The sequence below is a fragment of the Emys orbicularis genome, chromosome 10 (assembly GCF_028017835.1).
Source record: "Emys orbicularis isolate rEmyOrb1 chromosome 10, rEmyOrb1.hap1, whole genome shotgun sequence".
Lineage (NCBI taxonomy): Eukaryota > Metazoa > Chordata > Testudines > Emydidae > Emys > Emys orbicularis.
The window spans coordinates 67,699,829-67,725,923 of NC_088692.1; the positions used below are offsets into that span (position 1 = coordinate 67,699,829).

The 26,095-nt window shown below is 41.4% G+C and overlaps 1 protein-coding gene across 1 annotated transcript in view; it reads left to right on the top strand.

Annotated features, from left to right (window-relative positions):
• MYO5C (myosin VC) overlaps nucleotides 1-26,095 on the top strand; it is a 56,120-nt gene that overhangs the window by 26,743 nt on the left and 3,282 nt on the right. The window contains exons 17-37 of the mRNA XM_065412438.1: nucleotides 376-462; nucleotides 545-656; nucleotides 2,281-2,492; nucleotides 3,745-3,910; nucleotides 4,278-4,424; nucleotides 5,300-5,464; nucleotides 5,691-5,784; nucleotides 6,678-6,741; nucleotides 8,691-8,871; nucleotides 9,811-9,904; nucleotides 10,943-11,006; nucleotides 11,119-11,199; nucleotides 12,287-12,467; nucleotides 14,703-14,796; nucleotides 15,760-15,820; nucleotides 18,102-18,267; nucleotides 19,125-19,212; nucleotides 19,743-19,841; nucleotides 22,206-22,360; nucleotides 23,590-23,679; nucleotides 25,212-25,362. Of these exons, the coding sequence (XP_065268510.1) occupies nucleotides 376-462; nucleotides 545-656; nucleotides 2,281-2,492; nucleotides 3,745-3,910; nucleotides 4,278-4,424; nucleotides 5,300-5,464; nucleotides 5,691-5,784; nucleotides 6,678-6,741; nucleotides 8,691-8,871; nucleotides 9,811-9,904; nucleotides 10,943-11,006; nucleotides 11,119-11,199; nucleotides 12,287-12,467; nucleotides 14,703-14,796; nucleotides 15,760-15,820; nucleotides 18,102-18,267; nucleotides 19,125-19,212; nucleotides 19,743-19,841; nucleotides 22,206-22,360; nucleotides 23,590-23,679; nucleotides 25,212-25,362 (2,552 nt within the window). The remainder of the gene's footprint in view (nucleotides 1-375; nucleotides 463-544; nucleotides 657-2,280; nucleotides 2,493-3,744; nucleotides 3,911-4,277; nucleotides 4,425-5,299; nucleotides 5,465-5,690; nucleotides 5,785-6,677; nucleotides 6,742-8,690; nucleotides 8,872-9,810; nucleotides 9,905-10,942; nucleotides 11,007-11,118; nucleotides 11,200-12,286; nucleotides 12,468-14,702; nucleotides 14,797-15,759; nucleotides 15,821-18,101; nucleotides 18,268-19,124; nucleotides 19,213-19,742; nucleotides 19,842-22,205; nucleotides 22,361-23,589; nucleotides 23,680-25,211; nucleotides 25,363-26,095) is intronic.

A 26,095-nucleotide genomic window follows, 5' to 3' on the forward strand; every position in this document is an offset into this window, starting at 1 on the left:
ATTCCATTAAATACCATTTTTATGAATAAATTCTGATACCAGAAATCCTAGAAATGAAATACGTTGTTGTATGGCCAGATCTTGCAAACACTTGATCAGTGGGTACTAAATTCTACACTCAGTAGTGTTTGCAGGACTAGGCCCTTAATATAAAAGGTAGGGAGGTGTGTGTGGGGGGGGGGGGGGACATTATTATATAATTCAGAAATATTTAACACCTACAATTTTGTTTTGTTGGTAAAGAACCTCTTAATTAAACTGTGATATCTCCAATTATGCATACAGGTACTAATCTTTGCAAGAAGTACAAACGTTATAGTTAAATATGGCATATAAAAACTGGAAGAAAATAATGTATAAGTTCTGTTCCCTTAGGTTTGACTCAAAAAGGGTGGCGCAACAACTGCGAGCATGTGGTGTTTTGGAAACCATTCGAATTAGCGCCCAGAGCTATCCATCCAGGTACGTGACTGCTCCTTTTTCTTGAATACGTATATTTAGATCTGATGAAATAATTTACATTCACCAATTTTTCATTTTATAGGTGGACTTACATTGAATTTTTCAGCCGTTACAGCATTCTCATGACGCAGCATGAACTCTCTTTAAGTGACAAGAAAAAGATTTGCAAGATTGTTTTGCAGCGGCTAATCCAGGTTAGCGTTTCTGTTCTGTGCTGTCATCTGTTATAAATAAGGCTACGATTTAGTCATGGGTATTTTTAGTAAAAGTCATGGACAGGTCATGGGCAATAAACAAAAATTCACGGCCCGTGACCTATCCATGACTTAGTCTATAAATACCCCTGACTAAATCTTAGGGGCTCCTGGGAACCTGGGGCGCCGCTGCTCTGGGGAGACCCGGGGGCCAATGGCTGGCCCCTGCTCTGGTGGCGGGGGCAGGATGGCCCTGGCCACCCGCTGCTCCGAGGACTCTGGGGAACACTGCTCCGACAGCCTCTGGGGCCACCCCTGGGACCGCTGCTCCAGGACCGCTGCTCTGGGATGGCCCCCCCGTCCAGCCACTCTGGCCGCTGCTTGAGTGGTCCCGGGTCCAGCTGCCCAGGGCTGCCTGAGCAATTGAACCCAGGGTCGCCCCAGCCGCTGCCAGTGCGGCTGGGGCCAGCTGCTCGGTCGGCCCTGGGATCAGCCACACCTGCAGAAGTCACAGTGGTCCCAGAAAGTCACGGAATCCATGATCTCTGTGACAGACTCGCAGCTTTAATTATAAATACAAAAGATCCAATTCACAGAAGTATTTATTCTTTAAATATGAATGATGATTTAAATATTATTTACCTTATTATTAGGTAGGTCATTTAATCAGCTGTGGTGTAGTGGATTGAGCACAGGGCCTTTGTTCTTTTCCATCGGCCACTGATTCAGTGTGAGCAAATTATTTAACCTTTCGGCACCTCTGATTCCCTATCTGTAAAATAGGTATAATGATACTTTACCTGTCTTTGTAAAGCATTTTAGATCAATGAAAAGAAAGTGCTACATGCATGCTAAGTATTTATTTTTTTATATATTCTAATGGGCCTTGCATGGTGGAATACAGTAAAGTGCAGTGCTGTTCTAAGAATGTGTTATCTTGCAATCAAACTCTCTGAAGACAAATCTTTAATCCTAGCAAGTTCAGCTCAGCCTTCCATCCTCTTGAACTGGATAATTGAGTTCCTTGCAATTTACTGTATGCGGTTTCTTTCATCTTAAGACTTCCGAAAGCAGCCTACCTGCTCTAAACATTAAGGATCCCATGACACATTTTGCACCTAGGCTATTCCTGGCTGAAAATATTTTCTTCATCATTCCTGTGTGATGTATATTCACATTACACCAGTTACTTGTAGTCCTTCAGCTTAGAGGTGACTGAACTTCAGCTGAAGTATAAATACAGAGAGCCAGAAGCTGCTTTCAGTTACACCCAGAGTCAGTTAATGGTGTAACTGGGAGGAGAATTTTGGCCATAGTTTGTCATACAATTACATCTCAAAGCACTTTACAAATGCTGTGTGACTATAAAATATATAAAACTGACCCTATGCAAATTCCTCAGTCTCTTTTAGCGTTTAGGTCCCTAATTTTTGAAGCAGAAAGATTGTGGAGTGAGCACAGTGATCAAATATTTCCCCAAATCCGTAGGGAGGATGCTTGTCATTAACTGTGTTTCTGCCATTTTGGCATAGCTAGGCTACAGTTATTTACGCCCGTCCCACTGCCCCCCAAAAATGAGAAGAAGATTGCAGATTATAAATAAACCTGTGGTTTTCTTTTGCAGGATCCTAACCAGTATCAGTTTGGGAGAACAAAAATTTTCTTTAGAGCAGGGCAGGTTGCTTATTTAGAAAAACTGCGGTCAGATAAACTGAGACAAGCATGCATCGTGATCCAAAAGAATGTTCGAAGCTGGCATCAACGGAAGAAATTCCTCCGTATAAAACAAGCAGCTGTTACAATACAGCAGTACTTCCGTGGACAGCGGGCTGTACGGTACTTCATAATAAATCAGTTTGCTATGAGGGCACATGTGAAGAGCTCAGACTCATGTCTGGCATTTACATGCAAGTGTAAATATGGGGGAGAGTTTAAAATTGTAATCCAGGTTACCACTTGGCTGTTGAATGTATTTATGGACCTGAAAATGCCTGTGTTGTTATATAGATATTCAGGAAGTACTCTGTCAAATTTCAAATGCTGTGGGCATATCTCTGAAGGTCTAGATACCCCTAAATAACACATAAGGGAGCTCCCTGACTGATGCTGAGTGGCTTACTAGTGGGTCCAAAGTAACTGATCTGCTTCAGAAACCTAGAAGGGGTCAGGCAGGCCACACAAACTAGCTTCCTGTTCCCTTGATGTCCCACACCCTCCTGTGTGCCAGGACCATGAAAGCTTTGGCAGCTCTGAGGCTGCAAAAAACCCACACAGAAGATGCTGTCAGGGAGAACTATGGCTGGAAATGGGAGGGTTCAAAAACAACTGTGTGGGGTTGGAAAGGTCTGGGATGTTCTTCTGCCCCCTCTGCTGAGATTGGTCAGGGAGGAAGGTGTCTTCAAGACAGTGAGCTCCTGTTCCATGGTTATCCACTGCATTTAAGAGCTGTCATCCAGCACTAGTGCAGCAGCCTGGCCCCTTCATAGTCTCCCTTACTGACTTTTCCCCAGCTGTCACAGTGAGGGGGACCAGCTGCCTAACAGGATAGTGGGGGGAACAGAGCCTCCCCAGATGTCACTCCCCACTGAACCCAACTCTGTATGTGGCTGTGAAGGAAGCTGGAGTACTGGAAACACCACAGATGCCCCTCAGAGGGGCTTCCCCCCACAGGATTTGATTAGCACTCTGCGCGTGTGGGCTGAGCCGGACCAGGCAACAGGGCTCTGTGCCCACTTGGCACTTGAGTCACAATTTGGCTCTGTATGTTAGACTTGTTTTCAGGAATAGTCCAAATTAAAATGTTACTTAATGTGAATCCACCTCAGAGTAGGGAACACCCCTAATTTTAGATCCAAATTCACCTCCATCTGCTGTGACCTCACTTCCATCATTTTAAATTACTTACATTACAAATATTCACTCATGAAACTGGGACTATAGACATGTCATTTAGTTAGAAGTATTGATCCCACATAATCATAGTCATCTTATCCTATTTTTGGGGGGGGTCCAACCTTTGGGACTTGAGAGGATGAGCACAAGGAGTCTAATATCAATTAAAAATAACTTTATTTTCTTTCTAATTAAGGCAAGTTATCACTGCTACAGCTCTAAAGCAAGCATGGGCGGCTATCATTATTCAGAAGTTCTGTCGGGGATATATAGTCCGTAAACTTTGCCAGCTCATCCGCGTGGCTGCTATAACAATTCAAGCTTATGTGCGAGGATTTCTAGCAAGGAAGAAATTCCAAAAGGTACAGCCATTTAAGAATTTGACCAAGATCCCAGTGTTTGGGAACTTTTGTGTTATAAAACGGTGGAGGCAAACTCTAGTGATGCTTAATGCTGTATCTTTGACATGAGGTACTCTTGAATACTTCAGCATGTGGATGAAATGTTCTAGTTCATAATTTCAAGCACTTTACAATTTTTAAAATGTTGGAGGTGGTGTGCTTTGATTATTCCAGTGGTTTGGATGTGCAATTTTAATATGTTTCTATTTTAAGTGTTAAAATCCTAAAATGGTCATTTATCCCTGTAGCTAGAATCACAGAACATCTGAACAGATGTTGGTTGATCCACCAGATAATTGTAGGAGTTTGTTGCTCTCTTGTTTTAAAGATGCTCAAGGAACACAAGGCTGTAATTCTTCAGAAATATGCCCGTGCTTGGCTTGCAAGACGCAGATTTCAGAATATTCGGCGATTTGTGTTGAATATCCAGCTTTCGTACAGAGTTCAGCGACTGCAGAAGAAACTAGAAGATCAGGTAGATGACAATAATCCATTCATGTTTTGTATTAATTTTCTTTCAATGCATTTCTTTTATTGCGAATCAATCACATTGTGAATTAGACATTTACACTAATAATATTATCTGCAGTTCATTAGACAAGAAAAATTTGCATAAGGGATATGGACCCTAATAAGGGCACAAACAACCACAAATTGTCTTCCCATACAGGCACACTATTCTATATTTGTCCATTATGGGGCTTCCTTGTACCTTTTGAAGCATTTGGTACTGGCCCCTCTTGACATGTGTGGCAGTTCCTATGTATGCTGCAATTGTTCAGTCACATCTCTTTGATCCTGTTCACACTGGGATCAGAACCATATTAGCTGCAACTCTGTTTAGATGCATTTGCTGTTTTGGGGGTTCTAGCATGGTTTTCTTTCAGGGTCAATTTTTTGAGAGCCATATTAGCCAAACTGGTTCTATAATATGGCTTTAAACTCATTTTCAGACAGAATTTCCCTGGTTGTGGTGAACATAATTGAGCAAGGGGAGGGGTCAGACAGTAGATTAGTTGTTTTCTCATAACTGAGGCAAGGTTAGGTGGTAAATTGTTTTTGTTGTCCAAGTATTACTTGATTCTGTTCCTCGAGGTCATTCTTTACTAATACAGTGTTCCAAATCCAGTTTTAAAAAATTGAGAGAACAAATATTCAATTATTAGAGATTTCCAATGAAAGACACAAAAGGTGGGCTTTGGTAACTGATGGAGGGATAGAGCAGAACCTGTTGCAACTGTTTTGGGAAGGGAAATGTCTGTGTGTATTACACTAATAATATAAGTTACTTAACAGAATGGAACAAAACTTTAATTTGGTTTAATATTAACCTATGTTTGTTCATTTTAGAACAAAGAAAATCATGGATTACTGGAGAGGCTGACTCACCTGGCTTCGACTCATGGAAATGACCTAGATACAATCCAGAAACTTGAATTAGAGCTTGAAAAATTAGCCACACAAAAGAGAACCTCTGAGGAAAAAGGAAAGAAATATAAGGAGGACACTGAACAGGTTAATCTTCCTGTTCCTGGTGGTGGTTGCAATATAAGATAATTTATTAAGTCTTTTAGTTACTGTGACAATGGGTTTATATAGTGCCTGATCCTGAGAGTTGTTAAGCATCTGCAACTTCCAACAAAGTCTGCAATTTCCTTTAAACTGTAAGCTCTCAGTTTTAATGAGAGATTTTTTTGTTCCTTGTTAATTTGTGTATTTTATTAACGTCTTATGTTTGCAGAAACTCTCAAAACTTGAGAAACAGAATGCAGAACTGCAAGAACAGAAAACATTCTTAGAACAGAAGCTCCAAGAGGAAACCAAGGAAATGAAAGGTACAATAAGAAAGCAGATGTAGGGCAGCTTTACAAAGCTGCAGTGGAGAAAAGTCATAGAGCCAGCTCCTCAGCGGGTGTAAGTGGGCATAGCTCTATTGAAGTCATTAGAGCTGCGTCTGTTTATTATAGCTGAACATCTGGCCTTTACTTACTCATCTCTGAAATGCTCTATTTAGGGTATGTAGTGCCCAGGCTCTTTATTCTAGAGTCCATCTATGTAGGAACAGAAGCTTTCCTCTCTCCCTTGCCTCTTGTCTCTGAGGGAGCTCATAGCATTCCCTTCAAAACTCTTCTCTTTGCTTGTTTGATTCTTTTAATATATTGCTCTTAAAAATCCAAGTTCTCTTGAAAGGTTAGCACATGGAACCAAAAACTGTAATGATATTTTAGAACCCATAGCATGTTGTTCTCAGTGATACCTGATGACAGAACAAGGAGTAATGGTCTCAAGTTGCAGTGGGGGAGGTTTAGGTTGGATATTAGGAAAAACTATTTCACTAGGAGGGTGGTGAAGCACTGGATTGGGTTACCGAGGGAGGTGGTGGAATCTCCATCCTTAGAGGTTTTTAAGGTCAGACTTGACAAAGCCCTGGCTGGGGTGATTTAGTTGGGGATTGGTCCTGCTTTGAGCAGGGGTTGGACTAGATGACCTCCTGAGGTCCCTTCCAACCCTGATCTTCTATGATTCTATGATTTGTCAGAACTTGCTTATGCTGTGGTCCTGCAGCTCAGGATTAATGTGGTTATATGTGATACATTAATTCAAAACTAAACTATCCAAAGAATTGCTTGTTAAAACAAAAACTCACGTTCATGATCTTAATTTTTAATTTACTCTAAATGTTCACGGGTGCATGAAGAGCCTTCAAATATAAAAAATGTTTCCACAGATAAAATGGATGACCTCACAAAACAACTGTTTACTGATGTGCAACAAGAAGAAAGACAAAGAATGTATGGAATTTTAAGTTTAGTAGTTTTAAAACTACATTTTTCTTACTCTCTCTGCCTTTCTTTCTCTTTCTGAAAATGTATTATGCATATGTAAACACAAAAATCGTTCAGTTCTCCAAGGCTATTGGGGCATATATGTCGTGCCCACAGCCAGCTCTTCCTGTTACACATACACTCTCTCTCTGACCACCAACATTTCAAAGAAATAAAGGGCATTTGCTTGAAAATACAGGACAAAGCTTAGTTTTAAGGCACGGGCCCTCACTACACACAGTGTTTCCATTTGTGTCCAAAACCACATAGTTTGTCCACACATTATGACCCTTTGTATGATTGTTGCTTGAAAACATACCTTTTTATCTGATAAGATGCTTCACAGTAGCTCCTTAATGGATATGATTTGTAGAACATTAGGCACCAAATAAGAGACATCCCTTAAAATACAGGGAAATGTATTTTCCTCCCCAAAAGTTGGAAACCCTGTGTCCTTCTCAGGTGTATCTGGTTCCAGCTATAAGTCAGTTTGCAGCATGCAATGAGGCTCTTCCTCCTACTCCTCCAATCTTTCCTTTTCCCCCAATTCCCTCTGACCTTGCAAGCCAGTCTGAGGGCTTGTCTACACTTACCAGGGGATCAATGCATCGGCGGTCGATTTAGTGGGTCTAGTGAAGACCCGCTAAATCGACCGCGGATCACTCTCCCATCAACTCCTGTACTCCACCAGATCAAGAAGAGTAGGGGGAGTTGACGGGAGACACATCGCGTAGTGTGGACCCTGCGGTAAGTAGATCTAAGCTACGTCGATTTGACTTGCGCTATTCAAGTAACTCAAATTGCATAGCTTAGATCGAATTTCCCGTGTAGTGTAGACAAGGCCTGAGTGAAGACTGTCTCCACCAGCTGGGTCTCACAGGGAGCTAGCAGGAAAGACAAGGATTCTTGCGCTGTATTACTGGCTGGGGGTACATCTACACAGGAAAAAAAAAACCTGCAGCAGTGAGACCCTCCTCTGTGACAGGGTTTCAGAGCCCGGGCTCCAACCCAAGTGGGAATGTCTACACTGCTATTTTGAGTCCCATAAAGCCTGAGTCCGTTGACCTGGGCTCTGAAACTTCCCCCCTCCCCCCCAGTGTAGACTTTTTCCCTTAAACATACTTTGTTCTGCCTCTGAGCCCTCTACCTCAGTCCCCATAGCCAGGTGGATGTAGGGAGGCCTGGGCACATTCCTGTCATCCTCTCATCAATTTTGCAGATGATTCTGAGAAGCTAGGCTGGGATTTTCAGAAGTGCTCAGCATTGGCCTAACTGCTCCCACTGAAGTCATTCAGAGCAAAGTTAGGCTGACACTGAGCACTTTTGGAAATCCCACCCACCTCATTTACCTGCCCGACCCATCCCTCATTTTCTCAAGCCCAAGTTGTGGTGGAGGATTCCACCAAGTGTCTTCTGTGACATGTACAAGGGAGAATATGTCCCATTATTCTTAGATACCTTTAGTAACTTTCTGTACATTAAAAGGTTGTTTTTTTCCCATTCCTGGTTATTAGGTCAGTAAGTGATATTAATAGTTGACATTATTTCCCCTCTATTTTTAGTCCCACCTAATATTTTTTACTCCTTATACATTTTATGCTTTTTTCAGCTGAAGGGTGCACCTTGTCCGTCATTCCAGCTGATCCTGTTTCAATGGCTATATCTCTATATGAACTGCAGGTGTAATTTTTGACTCGCATAGACATATGCATGCTAGCTTTGACTGAGCTAGCGCCCTGAAAACAGAATTGAAGCTGTAGTGATGTGGGCAGCAGAACATTCCGATAGTTGCAAGTGTAGACGTACCCATAGCCTTCGGTCTCCAAAACTGCAAATCAAATGAAAAAAACAGAACAAAACACTTTTTCACATGGAGATGGGTTTTTAAAAAGTGCTTTTTTTCTGATGCCATGCAGAATACTTGAGAAAAAGTTCCAAAATGAGAAGCAAGACTATGAAAAAGAGATTGAGTCATTAAAGGGAGAAATTAAGACTCTCAAAGAAGAGAAAATTAAGTTGCAAGATCAAATTCAGGAAGAACATATCATTCAGGATGACTTAAAACTGGAAGTAGGACAACTTACAAAACAGGCAAAGGTAGGAGGAATGTTTAAGTAAACAAAACCAGGGATGGTCCAGTTTATTTCAGTTTCTTCTCTACATACTGCAAATAGAGAATTTCAGTGCTTTATCAATAGTGCGTCTTTTCTGTTTTGTTGTTTATGTACAGTACATTTTAAAGCAAGTTGTGGTTGGTAAAATCTGATAGAGGCAATAGCGTATATTTACTGTTGGCTTCAATACACATTGAAAAACCAGACGCACACACAATTACTCTCATTTTCACAAATGGCAGCTGGTTAGTACATTTATTTGAGTGTAAAATCTGAAAATTGCACTTCTCACAAACCCACTACCAATTAAAAACAAAACAACAAGAAAACCTGTATCTATTGTCCTGCTGAAAGGAATATTCATAACCTAATTCTGCCCTCAGAATAAGCACAACTTCAAATGTAGCCAATGAGAACTGTGCATATATATTGGAGGACTGAATTGGACCTTAAACATTTGTCCATTAAAATATGTGAATCAACTTTTGGAAGGAAGGTATTAATTCATTAGGAGGACTTTTCCTAAATATAATTTATTCCCTTTTGTAAACAGAACCTGTGTGTGTGTGTGTGTGTGTGTGTGTGTGTGTGTGTGTGTGTGTGTGTGTGTGTGTGTGTGTGTTAAAAACAGCAAAATATTCTTCCTTTGAGTCAAATATTGTAAAATTTTATATATATATATATATATATATATATATATAAAAAATCAGAATCTTACTATTAAGTTCTCTCATATAGGAGAATATTTGGGACAGCTGACTGGACTGATTTAAACAGAACACATTTTAAATCTTGTGGCATGCTGGTCAAACCATTGTTAATTATAATACTGTTTACAACTTAGTCGATATCTGGCCCATCTTAGTCACTCATTTTTATCTCATTGGACTCCATCTCATTCTGAAAAAATTGTCCAATTTAGATGATACCTGAATTGCAAAAGGAAATTGAACTACTCCAGACACAGAAAATGGATGTGGAAAAGCAGGTCCAATCCCAGAAGCGAGAAATGAGAGGTAATTGACAACTATGAAATTCAGAGCATTTACAGTCATTTACGATTCTGTTTTAATTGATTAAATGTATATGTTTAGTTGTGTCGGTTTTTCTAGATATATTACAAAAAGTAAAAACACTCAGAGTTCAAAACTTCTCAAACAGACATTAAAAAACAAACAAACAAAAAAACTCAACTAAACCCACCTTCCCAAACCCAGCATGAACTCCATCCCATCAGCCACATTATCTTCCACCAGAAAAAGCCTGAGGAAAACAGGTGAGTATTGCTGCGTGCTGAATGAATACCAACACCAGGGACTCCTCACCAAGAACACTCTGCTCTCAGTCCTCTCTCATTTAAACAACAGTGTTGTTAACTCAGATGATTGCCCTTGCTTTGGGATCACATGACAGAGGAGTTGGCATCCCAGCCAACCAGCACTCAACCCATTTACAGATCAAAACTAACACCTTGAATTTAACTCAGAAATGAATAAGTAGCTAGTACAACTTAGAGCATGGTTATAATGTGCTCTCTAGCCCTGATTCAGCAAGGCACTTAAACACATGCCTAAAGCACATAAGTAGTCAAAGGGATTACTTGCATTCTTAAAGTTAGGCATGTGCTTCACCGGAGACTGTGAGAAATGCTGCTTAACAAGAGTGCTGCCACTTTCTACACTCGCTGCAGCACCTAATATCTTAAAGGTGCAGCCTCTGTGTAAATCATCTTGCAGTAATCAAAGCACTAAATAGCAAAGGTGTGGATAACTCCAGCAAGGTCCAAATTCAGAAGGAAAGGACATAACTTTCATATCAAGTGCAAATGATAGACAGCATCCTTGGCATTTGTACCTACCTAGATATCCATAAAGAGATAAGGATAGAACGAAGTCCCTGGATTGCACTCCTTAGTTAAATTAAGTATATGCATCATCCACAAGCAAAGAACTTGGCTGGTTTAGAAAGAGGCTGATGTGATTATTTGTATGACATATATAATCTGAAAATTTAAGGAGAAAATTCATTCTTTACATAATGATGTGTATTTTCAGAAAAGGTGTCAGAAGTTGCAAAACAATTTATTGAGAGCTATGATGTTGAGGCTGTAAGAAGCAGGTAAAATATATTTTTTCTAGGCTTTTTAAAATTTCAAAACAAACGTCATACTTTTAAGAGATTTAATTTCTTCTTCCATACACATTTTATATTGTCTTGCCTTGTGTTTTAGGCTGTCCATAGAAGATTTGGAACATTTAAATGAAGATGGAGAACTTTGGTTTGCTTATGAGGGCCTGAAAAAAGCCACAAGGTTAGTTTAATTATGTCATGTAATGTAATGTTCATAATTCTGGTCTGAGATTCAGAGGATAAACGGTAAGGGACAGTAATAAGGAAACTGGTCTTATAGTATCATAATGAAAGCATCATGTAACAAGTGAACAAACATTGCCTAATAGCAGAATAGTTTAGGGCTCCGTCCAGCAAGTCGCACTGTTATGAAGTCAGTGGGACAAATGCATGAATAAAATATTACTCATGAATAAAACTTGCAGGATTGAACATTATAAACATTAAGTAAGGATGGTATTTTAATAGTGCAAGCATTAGAAGCATATGGGTATTTTTAATAGCTAGAGAACTTTCCATGGGGATTCATGAGACTAATCTCCATACTACTTAATGTTTTGATGAAAGACCCAATCTTTTGAGTGGAGAGCCACGGGCTGAAAGGAACAAAAAAGCTCGGACTGTCTTGGTGGATATATTGTGTACAAGAAAACTTTTCCTAAGCTTTGTTTTAAACCAGTCGTATCGTTTTTGTTTAGTATTGTACAGCTAGAAAAAGGAAAGATTTTTGACTCAGAAGCCTTTAAGAACAAGTGTTACTAGTGAGATCCATTTATTTTGGGCTAAAACCACACTGCACATAATTTGGGCATTTTGTATTTTACTATGAAGGTCCTTAATCCACCTGAAATGGTTACTTTCTCTGATTTACATGTCTGCACGTGGTGGTGTTTCTTTAAAGGTTCTGAAGTTGTTAAATGAAATCTCTGTTTACAGACATGAACAATACATTGCATGCATATCAGGAAAGATGAGATAACTGAATAGCTTTGAACTGTATAGTCATAAACTATAACATAAAACTGAAAACTGTTTAGATTGAAGCCTTGTAATGAGAAACAAAATGTGTGTGTGTGTGTGTGTGTGTGTGTGTTCTGGGATATCATAATTGGTCTGAATTCCCAGGGTGTTCAGGTTCTGGAGTTGTTACAGCTCTATGTTAACACAGTGCCTTGTTTTCACATTGGTTTTGTCTTGACCCCGGGAGAAAGCATATTGCTGCCAAAGTCATACTCTGTCTGTAGCTTCCAATTTTTGTTTTTTAACAGAGTGTTGGAAAGCCAATTCCAGTCTCAGAAAGAGAACTATGAAAAGGAGATTGAAGCTTTGAACTTTAAAGTTGAACATCTTAGTCAAGAAATTATCCATTTACAAAAGTTGTTTAGGGAGGAAAATGACATAAATGACAGCATCCGACTTGAAGTTAGTAGACTAACATCGGAAAACATGGTAAGGTTCAAGTACTGCAGAGGTTAGTACTATCTTGTAGGACAGAACCTTTTCTCTTATTACCTTGGGACAGAATCCTGCCCCAAGTGTATTTGTGGCATGAAACCCTCAGTATTTCTGCAGGCACTTCCATGAATCTTGATGGACCCCAGAGATGTAGCCATGTCAAAATACACAGCCACCCAGCCTCTATGCCCACACTGGAGTAAAGGCTGTGATGATGCCCAGCAAACTGCCATACATGCAGACATCCTCAGGAGAGGTGACAGACTTGGTTGGCCTGGTCTACAGCCAGTTTGTTCAGCCATGTGAAGCTCCTCTGTGTTAGCCCCTTACTGCTGTGTAAACCTGGGCTGAGAAATGCCCTCAATGTGCATTTTCGTCGTAATCGTCAAATGTTAAAATACCCATTTTAGAAACTCTGACTCAGCGGGAGCTGCGTGTTCATGCACCTGAAAGCAGAATGTGGCTCATGTAGTTGATACTTTCCTAAGGAACCAGACAAATCACAGTGTGAGCTTAGATTGTATTTTAACCCTTTGTATGCCCATGTGACTAAGACTTATGATTTTATAAGGATTTTGTTCTACTCAAAATATTGTCATGGTGGACATCGATAGGCTCATACAAGTATTATGCTGGACAGACTGTATGCTCTTCCTTGCCATGCTTATGGGATTTTTTGTTTCAAATTACAGTAATCATTTGTGCAAATATGCAGTTTTACACTGGACAGCTATTCGGGAATAGAAACATCTATTTCTAAGCTTTTAGGTCATTTGATTAGGGAATTAGCGAGAAAAACAATACCAGAGCTTTAGCATTGATCAGGAAGCTATCATATTTAGCCATTTCAGTACATCCATAATTTAAACAACTGGTTTGAAAATCAAATAAGACTGCTATTGTTTGACTGATGGTATGTGTTTATCTTTCTCATCAGTATACGTCATAGCTTAATAAAGAGAGTTTCTTAATGGAAAAAAACCCTTTCCAGAGCAACACAAACTAGAATCAGAATTATATAGTATGTTGCATGCTGAAGGTACAGTATTTCAAACTGATATAGCTAGGAGTCAGACACTCATGCTACAGTGACTTTATAGGCAAACAGCCACCATTAACCATACAGCAATAGCTCATACAAATGTTAATCATTAGAACACACGGGTATTTTTAAAAAATTCATACATGGAAAGATGGCAAAACACTTGAGTTAATCCCTCTACTGATTTTGAAAAGTGCCATGGGACTTTTAACAACCTCTTGGAACAGACAAAAGGAAACTTATTTTACTGCTTCTTCTGAAAGACGGTGTTTCTCTCATTGTAACAACCACCTGGGTAAGCATTCAACCAGTCCCAGTTAAGCGAAGCTCAACATTCTGCAGTTTTAAAGAGTTCAGATCCAATAATTGGGTGCCAGTCATAATGATGTCCTGTAGCTGAATGCACATATCCTCCAGGATTGCCAGATATTTTGCACACACACAGCATATGGATAGAACCAGGACCTTCAACTCCAAAAACTCAGTCCTCTAACATATACATTTAGGGATAATCTGTCAACTGGCATTAAATCTTATATCTAGCATAGCAGTGGTTTTCAACCTCTGGTCCGCCGACCCCAGGGGACCCACAGATTATGTCTAAGATTTCCAAAGGGGTCCGCAGCTCCATTTGAAATTTTTTAGGGGTCTGCAAATGAAAAAAAGGTGAAACCCACTGCTCCATAGGTTTGAGCAGGCTGATATTCCATCCACCAAGGGGCAGTTATTCACATAAAACAGCCAGTAAATTACAAGCTTTTGTTATAAGTCCAAAGCCTGTTTGAACACTTGAGCAATACAAAATCTTCTGACCAAGAGATGAAAGTGCTACTACCTGAGCCATACTGATATTGATACAAATGGAATATACATTTCCAAGAAGGAAATGCATTCTGTAGTGTATAACGTTATTTCCTTTGGTTGGAAAAAAGTAAGAGTCCGTAGGAGACATATTTTCAAAATGTAATTTGAAGTTACTGAGATGAAAAAGCATTTCAAAAAGGGAGCCTATAATATCATTTCTTTCTGAAGTGTTTTGTAATATATAAGAAATACGTTCTAAAAATAAAATGAACTGGAAAAATGAAAATCATGACATAGTTTCCTTTAAACTAATTCAGCTGTTTAAACTTTAAGTAAAATATTGAGACACTAAATTATTCACGTGTTCTTTCCTCTTTATAAAGATGATCCCAGACTTTAAACAGCAGATTTCTGAACTTCAAAAGCAAAAGATGGATCTTGAACAACGCCTTCAAGAACAAGCTGCAAAGACAAAAGGTAAAGAACCAACGTGAGGCCTGTCTTGCAAACAGGTACAGAGAGCCTGGGGACCCCCCTACTAGCACATCCGTGCCACTGGCAGGACTCTGTCCTCTCCCCTTCCAGCATGGAGGGGGGGTATTTTGATGGGAGAGGGCAAAGTGGAACACTGCTGTGTCACTCCTCCAATTATGTGGGTCGTTTATAGATTCCATGCCTCTGGCGTAACTTAGAATTGCTTAACAGCAGCTCTAAATTGTGTCCGATCTGCAGCTGGTCCACATCTCCCCGTTTCTCCCCTGCACTGAATAGAGTTCTGGTGCATGAGAGAATCTTTCCCATGGCTGCGGTTTATTTACTACGTTCCATGCCATTACTGGGGGCCAAGTTTGGATTCCTTATGCATGCAAAGCTCCCATTGAATTTAGTGGGAGTTTGGATTAAGTAAAAACTTAAAATCTGAAAATCCTGGCCGTCAGGATTTGGCCCATAGCAATGAAAGATTTGCTGTTTTCACTTGTTTATAAACACTTGGTTCCTCAACAATGTTTTCATTTTATATGAAGCTTTATTGCAAATTGTAATTACTGAAGGAGTTCCAAAAGTCACTAGTCCAAAACTGTAATCAGAACCCTATAGTGCAGAAGGGGGAAATAGTCAGTTATTTAACATTTAATTACATGATGTGTTCCTTGTAAATAGCTCTGATACTATAAGTATTTACCAACTGGTATCTGATTCTGTGCCTTTTATGGGCACTCAGCTCTCATTGCATACTGGACCTATTATTAAACAGTTGCTGTGTAAGCAAAGGACTTTTTTGATACAGTATTTGCCTTGTAAGCCAGTATTGTTACAGGAAATAGGAAGAGGTTGTTATGCGTAAGAAAATATTAACTAAATTCCAGCCTGGAGCAATAAGCAAACTTGGGGGGGGGTCTTTCTTTTGTTGTTGGATTTATTTATTTTTAATCATCACAGGAAAAATGGAAGAAATGCCTAATCAGGTGCATCACAATCTGTCAGAGGAAGGTCAAAGAAGGTAAATATTATTTTAAATTAGGGCTGTCAAGTGATTAAAAAAAATTAAATCGCGATTAATCGTGCTGTTAAACAATAATAGAATACCATTTATTTAAATATTTTTTGATGTTTTCTACATTTTCAAATATTTTGATTTCAATTACAACACAACATAAAGTGTACAGTGCTCACTTCATATTTATTTATTTATTTATTACAAACATTTGAACTATAAAAAAAACTTCAATTCACCTCATTGAAGTACTGTAGTGCAATCTCTTTATCATGAAAGTTGAACATACAAATGTAGAATTATGTAAAAAAGAATAACTGCACTTAACAATAAAACAATGTAAAACTTTAATCGTGATTAATTTTTTTAATCGCTTGACAGCCCTAGTTGAATATCTTGTACAAGAGGTTCTTGTTTTTGTCCATTTGAAGCTTGTTATATTCCTAGCTCTGTACTATTGGCTGGACTGTGTTTGAAATGGCCAACAAGTTTTCTACGTTTTGCTAGCACGTTTTCAAAACCACCATCACTGAGCGCTACTGTAATGGATCGCTGCAGACTGTGAGCAATGCACATCATGTGTTCAAAAGACAAGCAACTGGCCGCTGCTACCATGTGACGTGCACTGTCAGTACTAATTGTTGTTACCTTTTCTTGAATATTCCATTCTTTTGCAACATCCATGAAATGCTCTGCACATGCTTCAGCATAATGTCTCTCTTTGTTATGAGTTACTATTACAGCAAACGACTGCAGTGTCCATGCGGCATCAGTAAAGTGTGCCATGACACCAAGATAGCTATGATTGCTCAAGGATGTCCAGTGATCACCAGTCAAAGCAACAGCCAGTGCATTTTTCAGAAGTTCCAACTTTGTAGTCTTCTTGTTGTCATATAGGTCAGTGGTTCTCAAAGCCAGTCCGCCGCTTGTTCAGGGAAAGCCCCTGGCGGGCCGGGCCGGTTTGTTTACCTGCCGCGTCCACAGGTTCGGCCGATCATGGCTCCCACTGGCCGCGGTTCGTTGCTCCAGGCCAGTGGGGGCTGCGGGAAGGGCAGCCAGCACATACCTCGGCCCGCGCCGCTTCCTGCAGCCCCCATTGGCCTGGAGCGGCGAACCTCGGCTAGTGGGAGCCGCGATCGGCCAAACCTGCAGACGTGGCAGGTAAACAAACCGGCCCGGCCCGCCAGGGGCTTTCCCTGAACAAATGGCGGACCAGCTTTGAGAACCACTGATATAGGTCATTTAGTGCAGGCGGCACGGGGCTTGGCGGGGGGGTCAGCCCCAGGCGCCATGGGGCTCAAGGAGGGGGGTGGGGTCAGCCCCAGCTGTGGATGGCACAGGGCTGGGTAGGGGAGACCCCACCTTGGGCAGTGTGGAGCTCGGGAGGGGGGAGGCTCAGCCCCAGCTGCGGGTGACATGGGGCTGGGGGGGGGGAGCCCCAGCCTCAGCGGCATGGGGCTCGGGGGGGGGGTCAGCCCCAGCTGCAGGCAAAATGGGTCTGTGGGGGGGAGGGGTCAGCTCCTGAGCTCGGGGAGGGGGGATGTCAGCCCCGGGTGGCATGGGGCTCAGGCGGGGGGGGGGGGGGTTCCAGCCCCAGCTGCGGGCGACATGGGGCTTGGGAGGTGTTGTCAGCCCCAGTTGTGGGCGGCACAGATCCCGGCGTGGGCAGTGCGGCGCTAGGGAGGGGGGGCTCAGCCCCAGATGTGGGGGGTGGGAGGTGGGTCAGCCCCAGCCCCGGGAGGCATGGGAAGGGCGGCTGGAGCGCCCTGCAAGGGGCGGGGTGGCTCAGGCGAACCCCTCCCTCTCCTGTTTTTACTTTTAAAAAATACTTCTCCACTGGAGCTGGCATGAGAACCAGCCTTTCTGTAGCCTCTTCTCTTTCCGCCTGCCCTCCGGTGGCAGCTTGTGTTACTGTGCCTGACCTGACCTGACCTGACCTAGTTTCTCAAGAGAGCAGCTGATGCTGCCGTGCTGCGATTAATGCATTAATTGTGCTGTGCGTTAATCGCAGGCGTTAACAGCAGTTAATTGACAGCCCTATTTTAAATCTGTTTGCGAAATGTGGATTTAATGCCATAGGCTAAGTAGAGACACTTAAAACCTTATAGGGACTGGCATTGTATTTAGCAACTACCACTCGCTACTGGGGTGATGTAATGGTGAGGTGGGAAATTCCTGCTGCCAGCTCAGTAAGTGCCTGAGAGAGACTGAACATGTAACCCATCTTGAAGTAATATTGTGCTTTCTGAGAAGAAGAATAAGGGAACAAACTTTTTGTGATTTCTAGAACACTGGAAGACCAGACTGAAATACACACAAAAGAAGAGAAGCAGATTGTCACAATCCAAGAAATTCAAGAGGCAAACAATCACCTAAAGGAGCAACATGAAATTGAGAATGAAGTAAAGAGCAAGATAAAGCAGGAGGCATTTCATCTTACTCTGGAAAACATGGTGAGGAATGAAATTCTCTTAATCCATCCCCAGAACACAGTTAAAAATACAGAGTGCACAGTAAGAGCTAGACATTTCCCAGCCCCGTGCAGCTGCACAAGGAGAGGGTGGAAAAGCCCCTCCCCCTGGCATCTCTATACTGGCCTAGGCAGAGATTCAGTCCTTGTGCTCCTGGCATGCAGAGAATGAGGAACTGTAGAGCCAACAGTAGCAGTGGAAATCCCAGCTGGAGAGGGACGTGCCCACGGCTTTATTCCCTTCTGCCCCAGATCAGGGCCAGCAGGAGGAAGAAGGCACACATGTCATTGTTGTGTGTGCTTCCTCTGTGCTCTCAGATATATTTTATTTGCCTCCATAATCTCCCATTGAAGTGCAACTCTTCCTAAACCATCCAACCTGCAAGGTACTAGCTTCAAGTCACAGTCTAGCCGAATCGAGCAAAAGATTTAAAGGCATAGTGCAGTTAAATATTATACGAGGAGGTGAGAGCGATGTTACCCCATTTCTCAAGCCTCTGCTTGGAATTCCCATTGATTTTGAGGACAGATGGATTGCGGGATCAAGCTTGTATTCAGTGGGACTACTCACAATCTGAAAATTAAGTATAAGTCTTTGCAGAATTGGGACCAAATATTCTAAAAGGGAAATGAAGTTAGCGAGCCAGATAAATATTTACCTATGTCAGACCAGCTACTGAGCAGATTTCTGCATGTGCTGTCTGATTGGTTCATCAGCAGTGCCAGTAAGGATGCACCCCTTTGCAACATTGCTCCTGATCTCAGTTTTATTGCCCTCTGTGGAGGTAGAAGCAGAGGTCTATTGACTAGTTACTCTCCATCTTTATTTGATTATTGTAGGATCTTGAAGAAGAGTTAGACATGAAAGACAGAGTAATAAAAAAATTGCAGGATCAGATTAAGAATCTTACCAAGACTATTGAAAAAGGTAGGACTTATTTTTTACAGTTTAAAATAGTTTTGAATGTGTAATAGAGGGTATATGGGTATGTGAGAGAGAAAGAGGGTCAAAAGGTTGTGAAATTCAATCTTTCAACAACAACAACAAAAGATGGGAAAGCATTAGCAAAAATTTCATAAATGTTTTCTCTGTTTTTCAGCCCATTTTATAAATGTGTGTGTATATGTGTGTACATTTTTATTTATTTATTTATTTTTTTACAGAATTAGTTTTCACTCTAAGAGTTGTTTTAAAGGTTGAAAACCTGACTAATATTGGGATGGGTAGCCAAAGCCTCACTTGGTTAGTGCAGGTAGTCCCACAGGAGTCAGTGAGACTACTCATGTGAGTAATATGAGCAGGAATTGACCGATAATACTTGAGCCATAAATTGAGATGATTATTGCAAACAGGAGCTAGAGTGTTTCTGGCAGTAGGAACTGCATGTTTCTCGTAGTTTATTTTAACATGTTAACATTACATTAGCCTGTAAGTAAGAGTACATTTACTTTTGACAGCCAATGAAACACATGTGCCAGCTGTGCCTAAGGAGTACATTGGAATGATGGAGTACAGAAAGGAAGATGAAGCAAGAATTATTAAAAATCTCATCCTTGGTACTTCAGTTACACTTTGAATTACAGACGCATTTAATTATATTCGATATAGCATGTTAAAAAAAAATCCAAGATTTTTTTAATTTCAGTTGTACTCATTATTAACTTTGATCTCTTTATCTCCCTTCTCTCTCACTTTACTCTTAGGGGCACCATACTATTACTTTCTATTACTGCTTGATTCAAAGTGTTTCAAAGACCGAAGTATTTTATCTGGTGAAAACTCATTTGTCTCATATCTCTGACTCTACTGTCTATCTTCTTATTTGTTCACTTCTGAAACTACAAATCTCGAGTACTCCAGGACCTGAGTTTAATTTTCCTTCCTGGTCTACCTTGTCTGTAAGTCATTATCTCTAGAACTTTGCTAGAAGTTGTCTGTACCCCTCTGCTGAAATCACAAGCCCCTTCTCTCAAAACTTCAGGGATACAGAATGTTTCAATTGGACTGTTCTTGCTGTATGACTCAGGCCTGTGTGACCTCTCCTCTTTGGTCTCTCATCCAGTCTTCTACCCACTTGCTCTTCTTATCTATCTAGGGTATTTATTTAGCCCCAGTCACCATAATATCTAGGCATAGCACAGGGGTGGGCAAACTTTTTGGCCCAAGGGCCACATCTGGGTGGGGAAATTGCATGCAGGGGCGGGGCAGAGGGTTGGGGTGCGGGGTGTGGGAGGGGGTGCAGTGTGCAGGAAGGGGCTCAGGGCAAAGGGTTGGGGCACAGGAGGGGCGTGGGGTATACGAAGGGGCTCAGGGCAGGGGGTTGGGGTGCAGGGATGGGTGTGGGATGCAGGGGGGCTCAGGGCAGGGGGTTGGAGTGCAGGAGGGGGCTGGGGTGCTGGAGGGGTGCAGGAGGGGGCTCAGGGCAGGGGGTTGGGGTGCAGGAGGGGTGCGGGGTGCGGCAGGGGTTGGGGTGCAGGCAGGGGGCTCAGGGCAGGAGTGTGGGGTGCAGGGTGTGGGCTCCAGCCCGGGGCCGCTTACCTGGAGCGGCTCCGGGGTAGCAGCGGTGCGCATGGGGGCCAGGGCAGGCTCCCTGACTGCCCTTGCCCCACGCCGCTCCTGGAAGCGGCTGGCACCACGACCCTGCGGCCCCTGGGAGATGGGGGGGACAGAGGGCTCTGCGTTCTGCCCTTGCCTGCAGGTACCTCCCCTGAAGCTCCCATTGGCTGCGGGGGTGGCAGTCCCACGGGCCGGATTCAAAGTCCTGACGTGCTGGATCTGGCCTGCGGGCTGTAGTTTGCCCACCCCTGACATAGCATCTCTGGGTCATGGTTTCCTCTATTTTTTCCCTGGCATCCCCTTCACTAGTGGTTGAAATTTCACTTCTGTTTCTCCTTCCATGTGGAATTCTTTCCTTTCCTCTGAGTTGTTTCCACTCATTAAATCTCACCGTCAAACCATTTTTTTTCTTGCTTTAACTCGTGCTTAACAGTAAACCCTGCTAGTTTTCAATGCGGTTCCCGACCCCCATTAACTAATGTACAAGAAAACTTATATCCTCTCTGTTGCTTCAAATAAGAGCTTTCTTTTCCTCTGCTCGACTCCACCTTCATGTATTACCATTCCTTTCTACTTGAACAAGACATACTGTACTTTATAAACTTATTACAGTATTTCCTACCTATCTGCAAAACTTTTTTTTATATATTTTTCTGAGGGATGACAAATGGAAATGTATTGCATTGTAATAATAGAGCTGAGCAAGAACCAACATTTCTGTCCTGCAGAAAATTTCATGCTCCTGGAAAAAATCCATTCTGATTCGGAACAAAAAGTTGGACATGTGAAATTTTCTATATGAGGGGACATTTTGAGAAGAACTGAAATGGAATTTCTCTAAAACATCTCCCTGCCTCCCTTGCCTAACTGTGTGCCAGGGAGCCAGTGCTCCTCGGGCATACCCAGCTCCCCTGCAGCCCACCTGGCCACTGCCAATCCTCATCTCCCCCACAATGGGAAGCTGGGAGTTTATGGAGCACCAGCTCCCCAGCAGCTGGCCGCAGGAGCTGTGGGTGAGGCAGGGAGCTCAGCTTAGAGGCAGCCCACCTGGTGGGTTGCCCGGGAGACAGAAAACCTGGGCTGCCAAGGAGTGGGTGAGCCATGGTGCTGGGAATGATTTTCTGACAGAAAATCTGAATTTTGCAGATGGCGAATTCGGCACTGGGAAGTCATTCTGATGGCAGTTTCCTGAGCAGCTCTAGTAATTATAAAGGAAAAGAGAATTCATCCACAAACTGGTTAATCAAGAGCGTGGTTAGAAATTAATCCCGTGCTTTTTACCTATTTAAGTAAGACTAGATGGTGATACTACCTTTGTATCTACAATGTGTAATGAACACCCGCTTTGACTCTGCTTTGCTCAGATCTAAAGCCACGTGGAGTGGTAGTAAATATGATTCCGGGCCTCCCAGCTTACATCCTGTTCATGTGTGTGAGATATGCAGATTATCTGAATGATGGTGACATGCTGAAATCTTTCATGAGTATAACCACTAATGGTATCAAACAAGTTATTAAGGTAGGAATATTTCTTGCATATTTTGCTTTATTCCACTATTTTATTGGTTTCATTGTACATGCACTTACAGGCTTACAACATGCACACATCATACATGGAAAAATGTTGATATTTGTCATCCACGGGTCCTCCGGAGTTAGGAATATCATAGATGGTGACAATGCTTTGGTTGGTAGTTGCACTGCAGTAGCACCTACAGATCCCAGCCAGGGGTAAAGGGCCTATTGTGCTAGCACAGTATATACATACTACATAAAGCTTGCCCTCTCCCAAGAAGCTTACAAAATGGAAACATAACATCCAATACAGTACATCTAAAAGTTAGTAGCTAAATGTTTTACTATGTTTTCAGCCATGGTAAGAGTTTGTTGCATGAGGTATTGCCAAACATGAGATATTGGGCTTCTTTTTGGACAGAAATGAGGTTTGAAGAGTGTATTTGTTACAAGATTGCATTGTGTGGAGTCTAAGGTGCTATTGCCACTACAGTTCCAACGGTGTAATTGTATACCCAGTTCTTGCTAGCATGGCACTAATAGATCTGAATCCTAAAAAAACATGTTGTAAACCAACTTACAAAACCATGCTATAAGCTAGGACCCTCTGTCTGTGGTCCCATCTGCACTACAAATTCTACCATGGCAGTACCTGGATATTATGTTGTGGCCTAGTGACCCAGTAAAGCAAAAGGCACAGTTCTGTTTTGTGGCACAGATGGAAGTGAAACATGTTTTATGCAGTTTAACTTGTAGTATAGACAGAACCTACAACTCAAGTCTGTAAACAAATTTATAATCCAGTTCACCCGTTACACTGGGCAAGGAAAGCATGTCAGCACCTTGCTACCAAGATCCATGTTTAAACACATCTGTAACTTACATAGGCCCAACAGCTGAATTTCAAAGCAATACTTGCATATAATTGAATTTCAGTTGTGTATGCATACAGTGTTGAGTCCTTTTGCAGTAAGACTTCCAGTAATTTTTGGAGCCCCCAAACACACTGTTTAGCCAACCCATGGTACAACTGCATTTAAATTATATACAAACAAAGATTTTAAGGCCATTGTAGACATGGGCACACTTTGTATATAGATAGTGCTTTACAGGTACTGTTTGCTCCTTTCACTGCACTAACTCTGTGTTGGTCATAAGTTTCAATAATAAAATCAAATTAAACTTTAAGGGATCATGTTGTTTAAAAAGGTTGTTTTATATGTCATTGTTTAGGAACACACTGAAGATTTTGAGATCTTGTCCTTTTGGCTCTCCAATACATATCATTTTCTTAACTGTTTGAAACAATACAGCGGGGAAGAGGTAGGAATAATTTCATCACTTCACATTTTACATAATTTCACTGAATTTTATAACCAAATGGGGCAGGGATCATAAGATGGGACCATCTCACCAAAAGGGCCTGAAATTCATATCCTTCTGTACTAGTGATTTTTGGCTTAGAGGTGATCCAATGGAATAGAACAGCTTGTCCAAAGGAGCTTAGGAAGATGTTTGAAACACTAACAGTAAACAGTTGTTAAAGCAAGAAGGAAGAAACGGTTACATACTTTGGGTGCCATTTAATCCATTTGCTGCTTAGTTTGATCTTCTGTTTAATTTGAACAGGACCACAGGAGCTCAACTAGTTGTATTTAAAAATAACTTTCACCTTTTCTTTCACTCAACTGTTACTGCTTCAGGCAGACATTGTTACCATTTGATTAATAAGTAAAGTTACAACTCCGAATGAAATCAAAGACACATGGTAGTAAAATAGTCAGTTTCATCTTAAACCAGATGAAGCTGAATTTCATTGCTAGTTTTTGGTTCTTTAAACCCCAAACTCAAAGTGATACTTGATGAATGAGGGATAGAAACGCATATGGTCTGAAACTAAAAGACAGTATTCTCATGAATCCCTACAAAGAGAAAACACCTTTCACTCAACCCCAGCTGTAAGCACTTCTTTGAACTCTGCAAGCTGCCATACTCTCCCTGGTGGTTATAGTGATAATAGCAAAGTTTGATCAAAAAGGCCTTTGACTGAAATAAAGGCAAGGCAATGTAGAGCAATTCTTTCACAATTTAACTGCAGAATTGGAGGCGTGTTTGAACCCAAAACATGGTTCTGGGTTTGGATCCAAGTTTGCAGCTTTAATTCATCTCTGTAATGAACCAAATGCAAGTCTGAACATTCCAAACTTTGAGAGAGTTTGCATTTCAAAACCCCGAGCTTGAAAGCATTTCAGTCCCGGATTTTTCTTCTCATTACAAAGATACAAAATTCAGATGTGGGACTTTGGGTCAGGTTTAAAAATCCTGAGCTGCTGCTGATGTCTGTCAGCTGTTGGAACCTATTATTAACCCTGTTTTTGAGAGGCTGAAAACGCTGCCATATTAATATTCATATCAGAGTACATTACATTACAAAGTACAAAATGAGAGCATTTGAAACCATAAAAAATTGAAGAGGCACATTTGAATTTTTCTCTCATACAGTTTAAACAAGAGAGTGATTTTCCTGCAAAAAGTATCTGACACTTTCCAAGTAAATGATCTAGCACCTGATCCAAAGCCCACTGAAGTCAATGTGAGTCTTTCCTTTAGCTACACTGGGTTTTTTGATCAGACACCGAATGAGCATTAAGTAGAAAAATGTGTCTATTGATGTCGATGAAATCCATGGGTAGTAGCAGCATCTCAAGACAGCAGTAACTTAGACTCATTTTGAGAGTCTGGATGCATACACACAGAACTCACTAATGTAGTTCATGTGTAGCACTGTTCAGATCTATTGATAATGATGGCATTAACAGCATTGTCATATTGATACATGTACAACTGTCTTTCAGGAATTCATGAAGCAAAATACTCCACGTCAGAATATGAACTGTTTGAAGCATTTTGATCTTTCAGAATACAGACAAATTCTTAGTGACTTGGCCATTCGTATCTATCACCAATTCATTCTTGTAATGGAGAATAACATTCAGCCAATGATAGGTAAGAAGGAAGAAAATGACCATTGAAAATAAATGCACTAGTAGCTTCTAAGGTATTTGAATAAATCTTATACAGAGACAAAAGACTATGCCCTGTTGCACATATATACACACACACATACGTATGTGTGTACATATCTATACATCTGTGTACATTGACTGTACACTCACCAGAAGTTTGAATGTTTTTTCCCCCTTGCAGCAGTGTTTCTCAGTGTGGGGCATGGCCCCGGAGCACAAAGGGCTAGCTAGGGCAGCCGTGGACGATGTATAAATTGAGTGTTTAGCAACACGTGACAGGTCTGAAGGGGGAGGGGGCTGATTGATTTTATTTTCCTAAAAAGGTGGGTTTCAGATAGGAAATATTGCATAACATGTTTCTGCTTCTACTTCCATCCTGTCCTTTCCCACCCCACCCCCTCTATTTCTAACCAGCCAAGCCGAAGGCAAGCTATTAAGCATTTCTGTATTGCTGTTTTCACTAGACATTTTACAGTGGCGTTTTTCTAATTATTCATTATAGTGTGACAGTAGTTTGTTTGTTTGTTTTAGTTTTCCCGAATTACCTCACACTAAGGCTATGTCTACATTACGCACCACTGGTGTCGTCACGTGGAGTACATGTAGCTATTTGCTGCAGTGAAAAACCGGCTGCATGCACACTGCAGCATGTAGCTACACGCATCAGAGAAAGACTCTAGCAGAGGGGAGGCAGCAGAGAAAGGCTTCAGCAG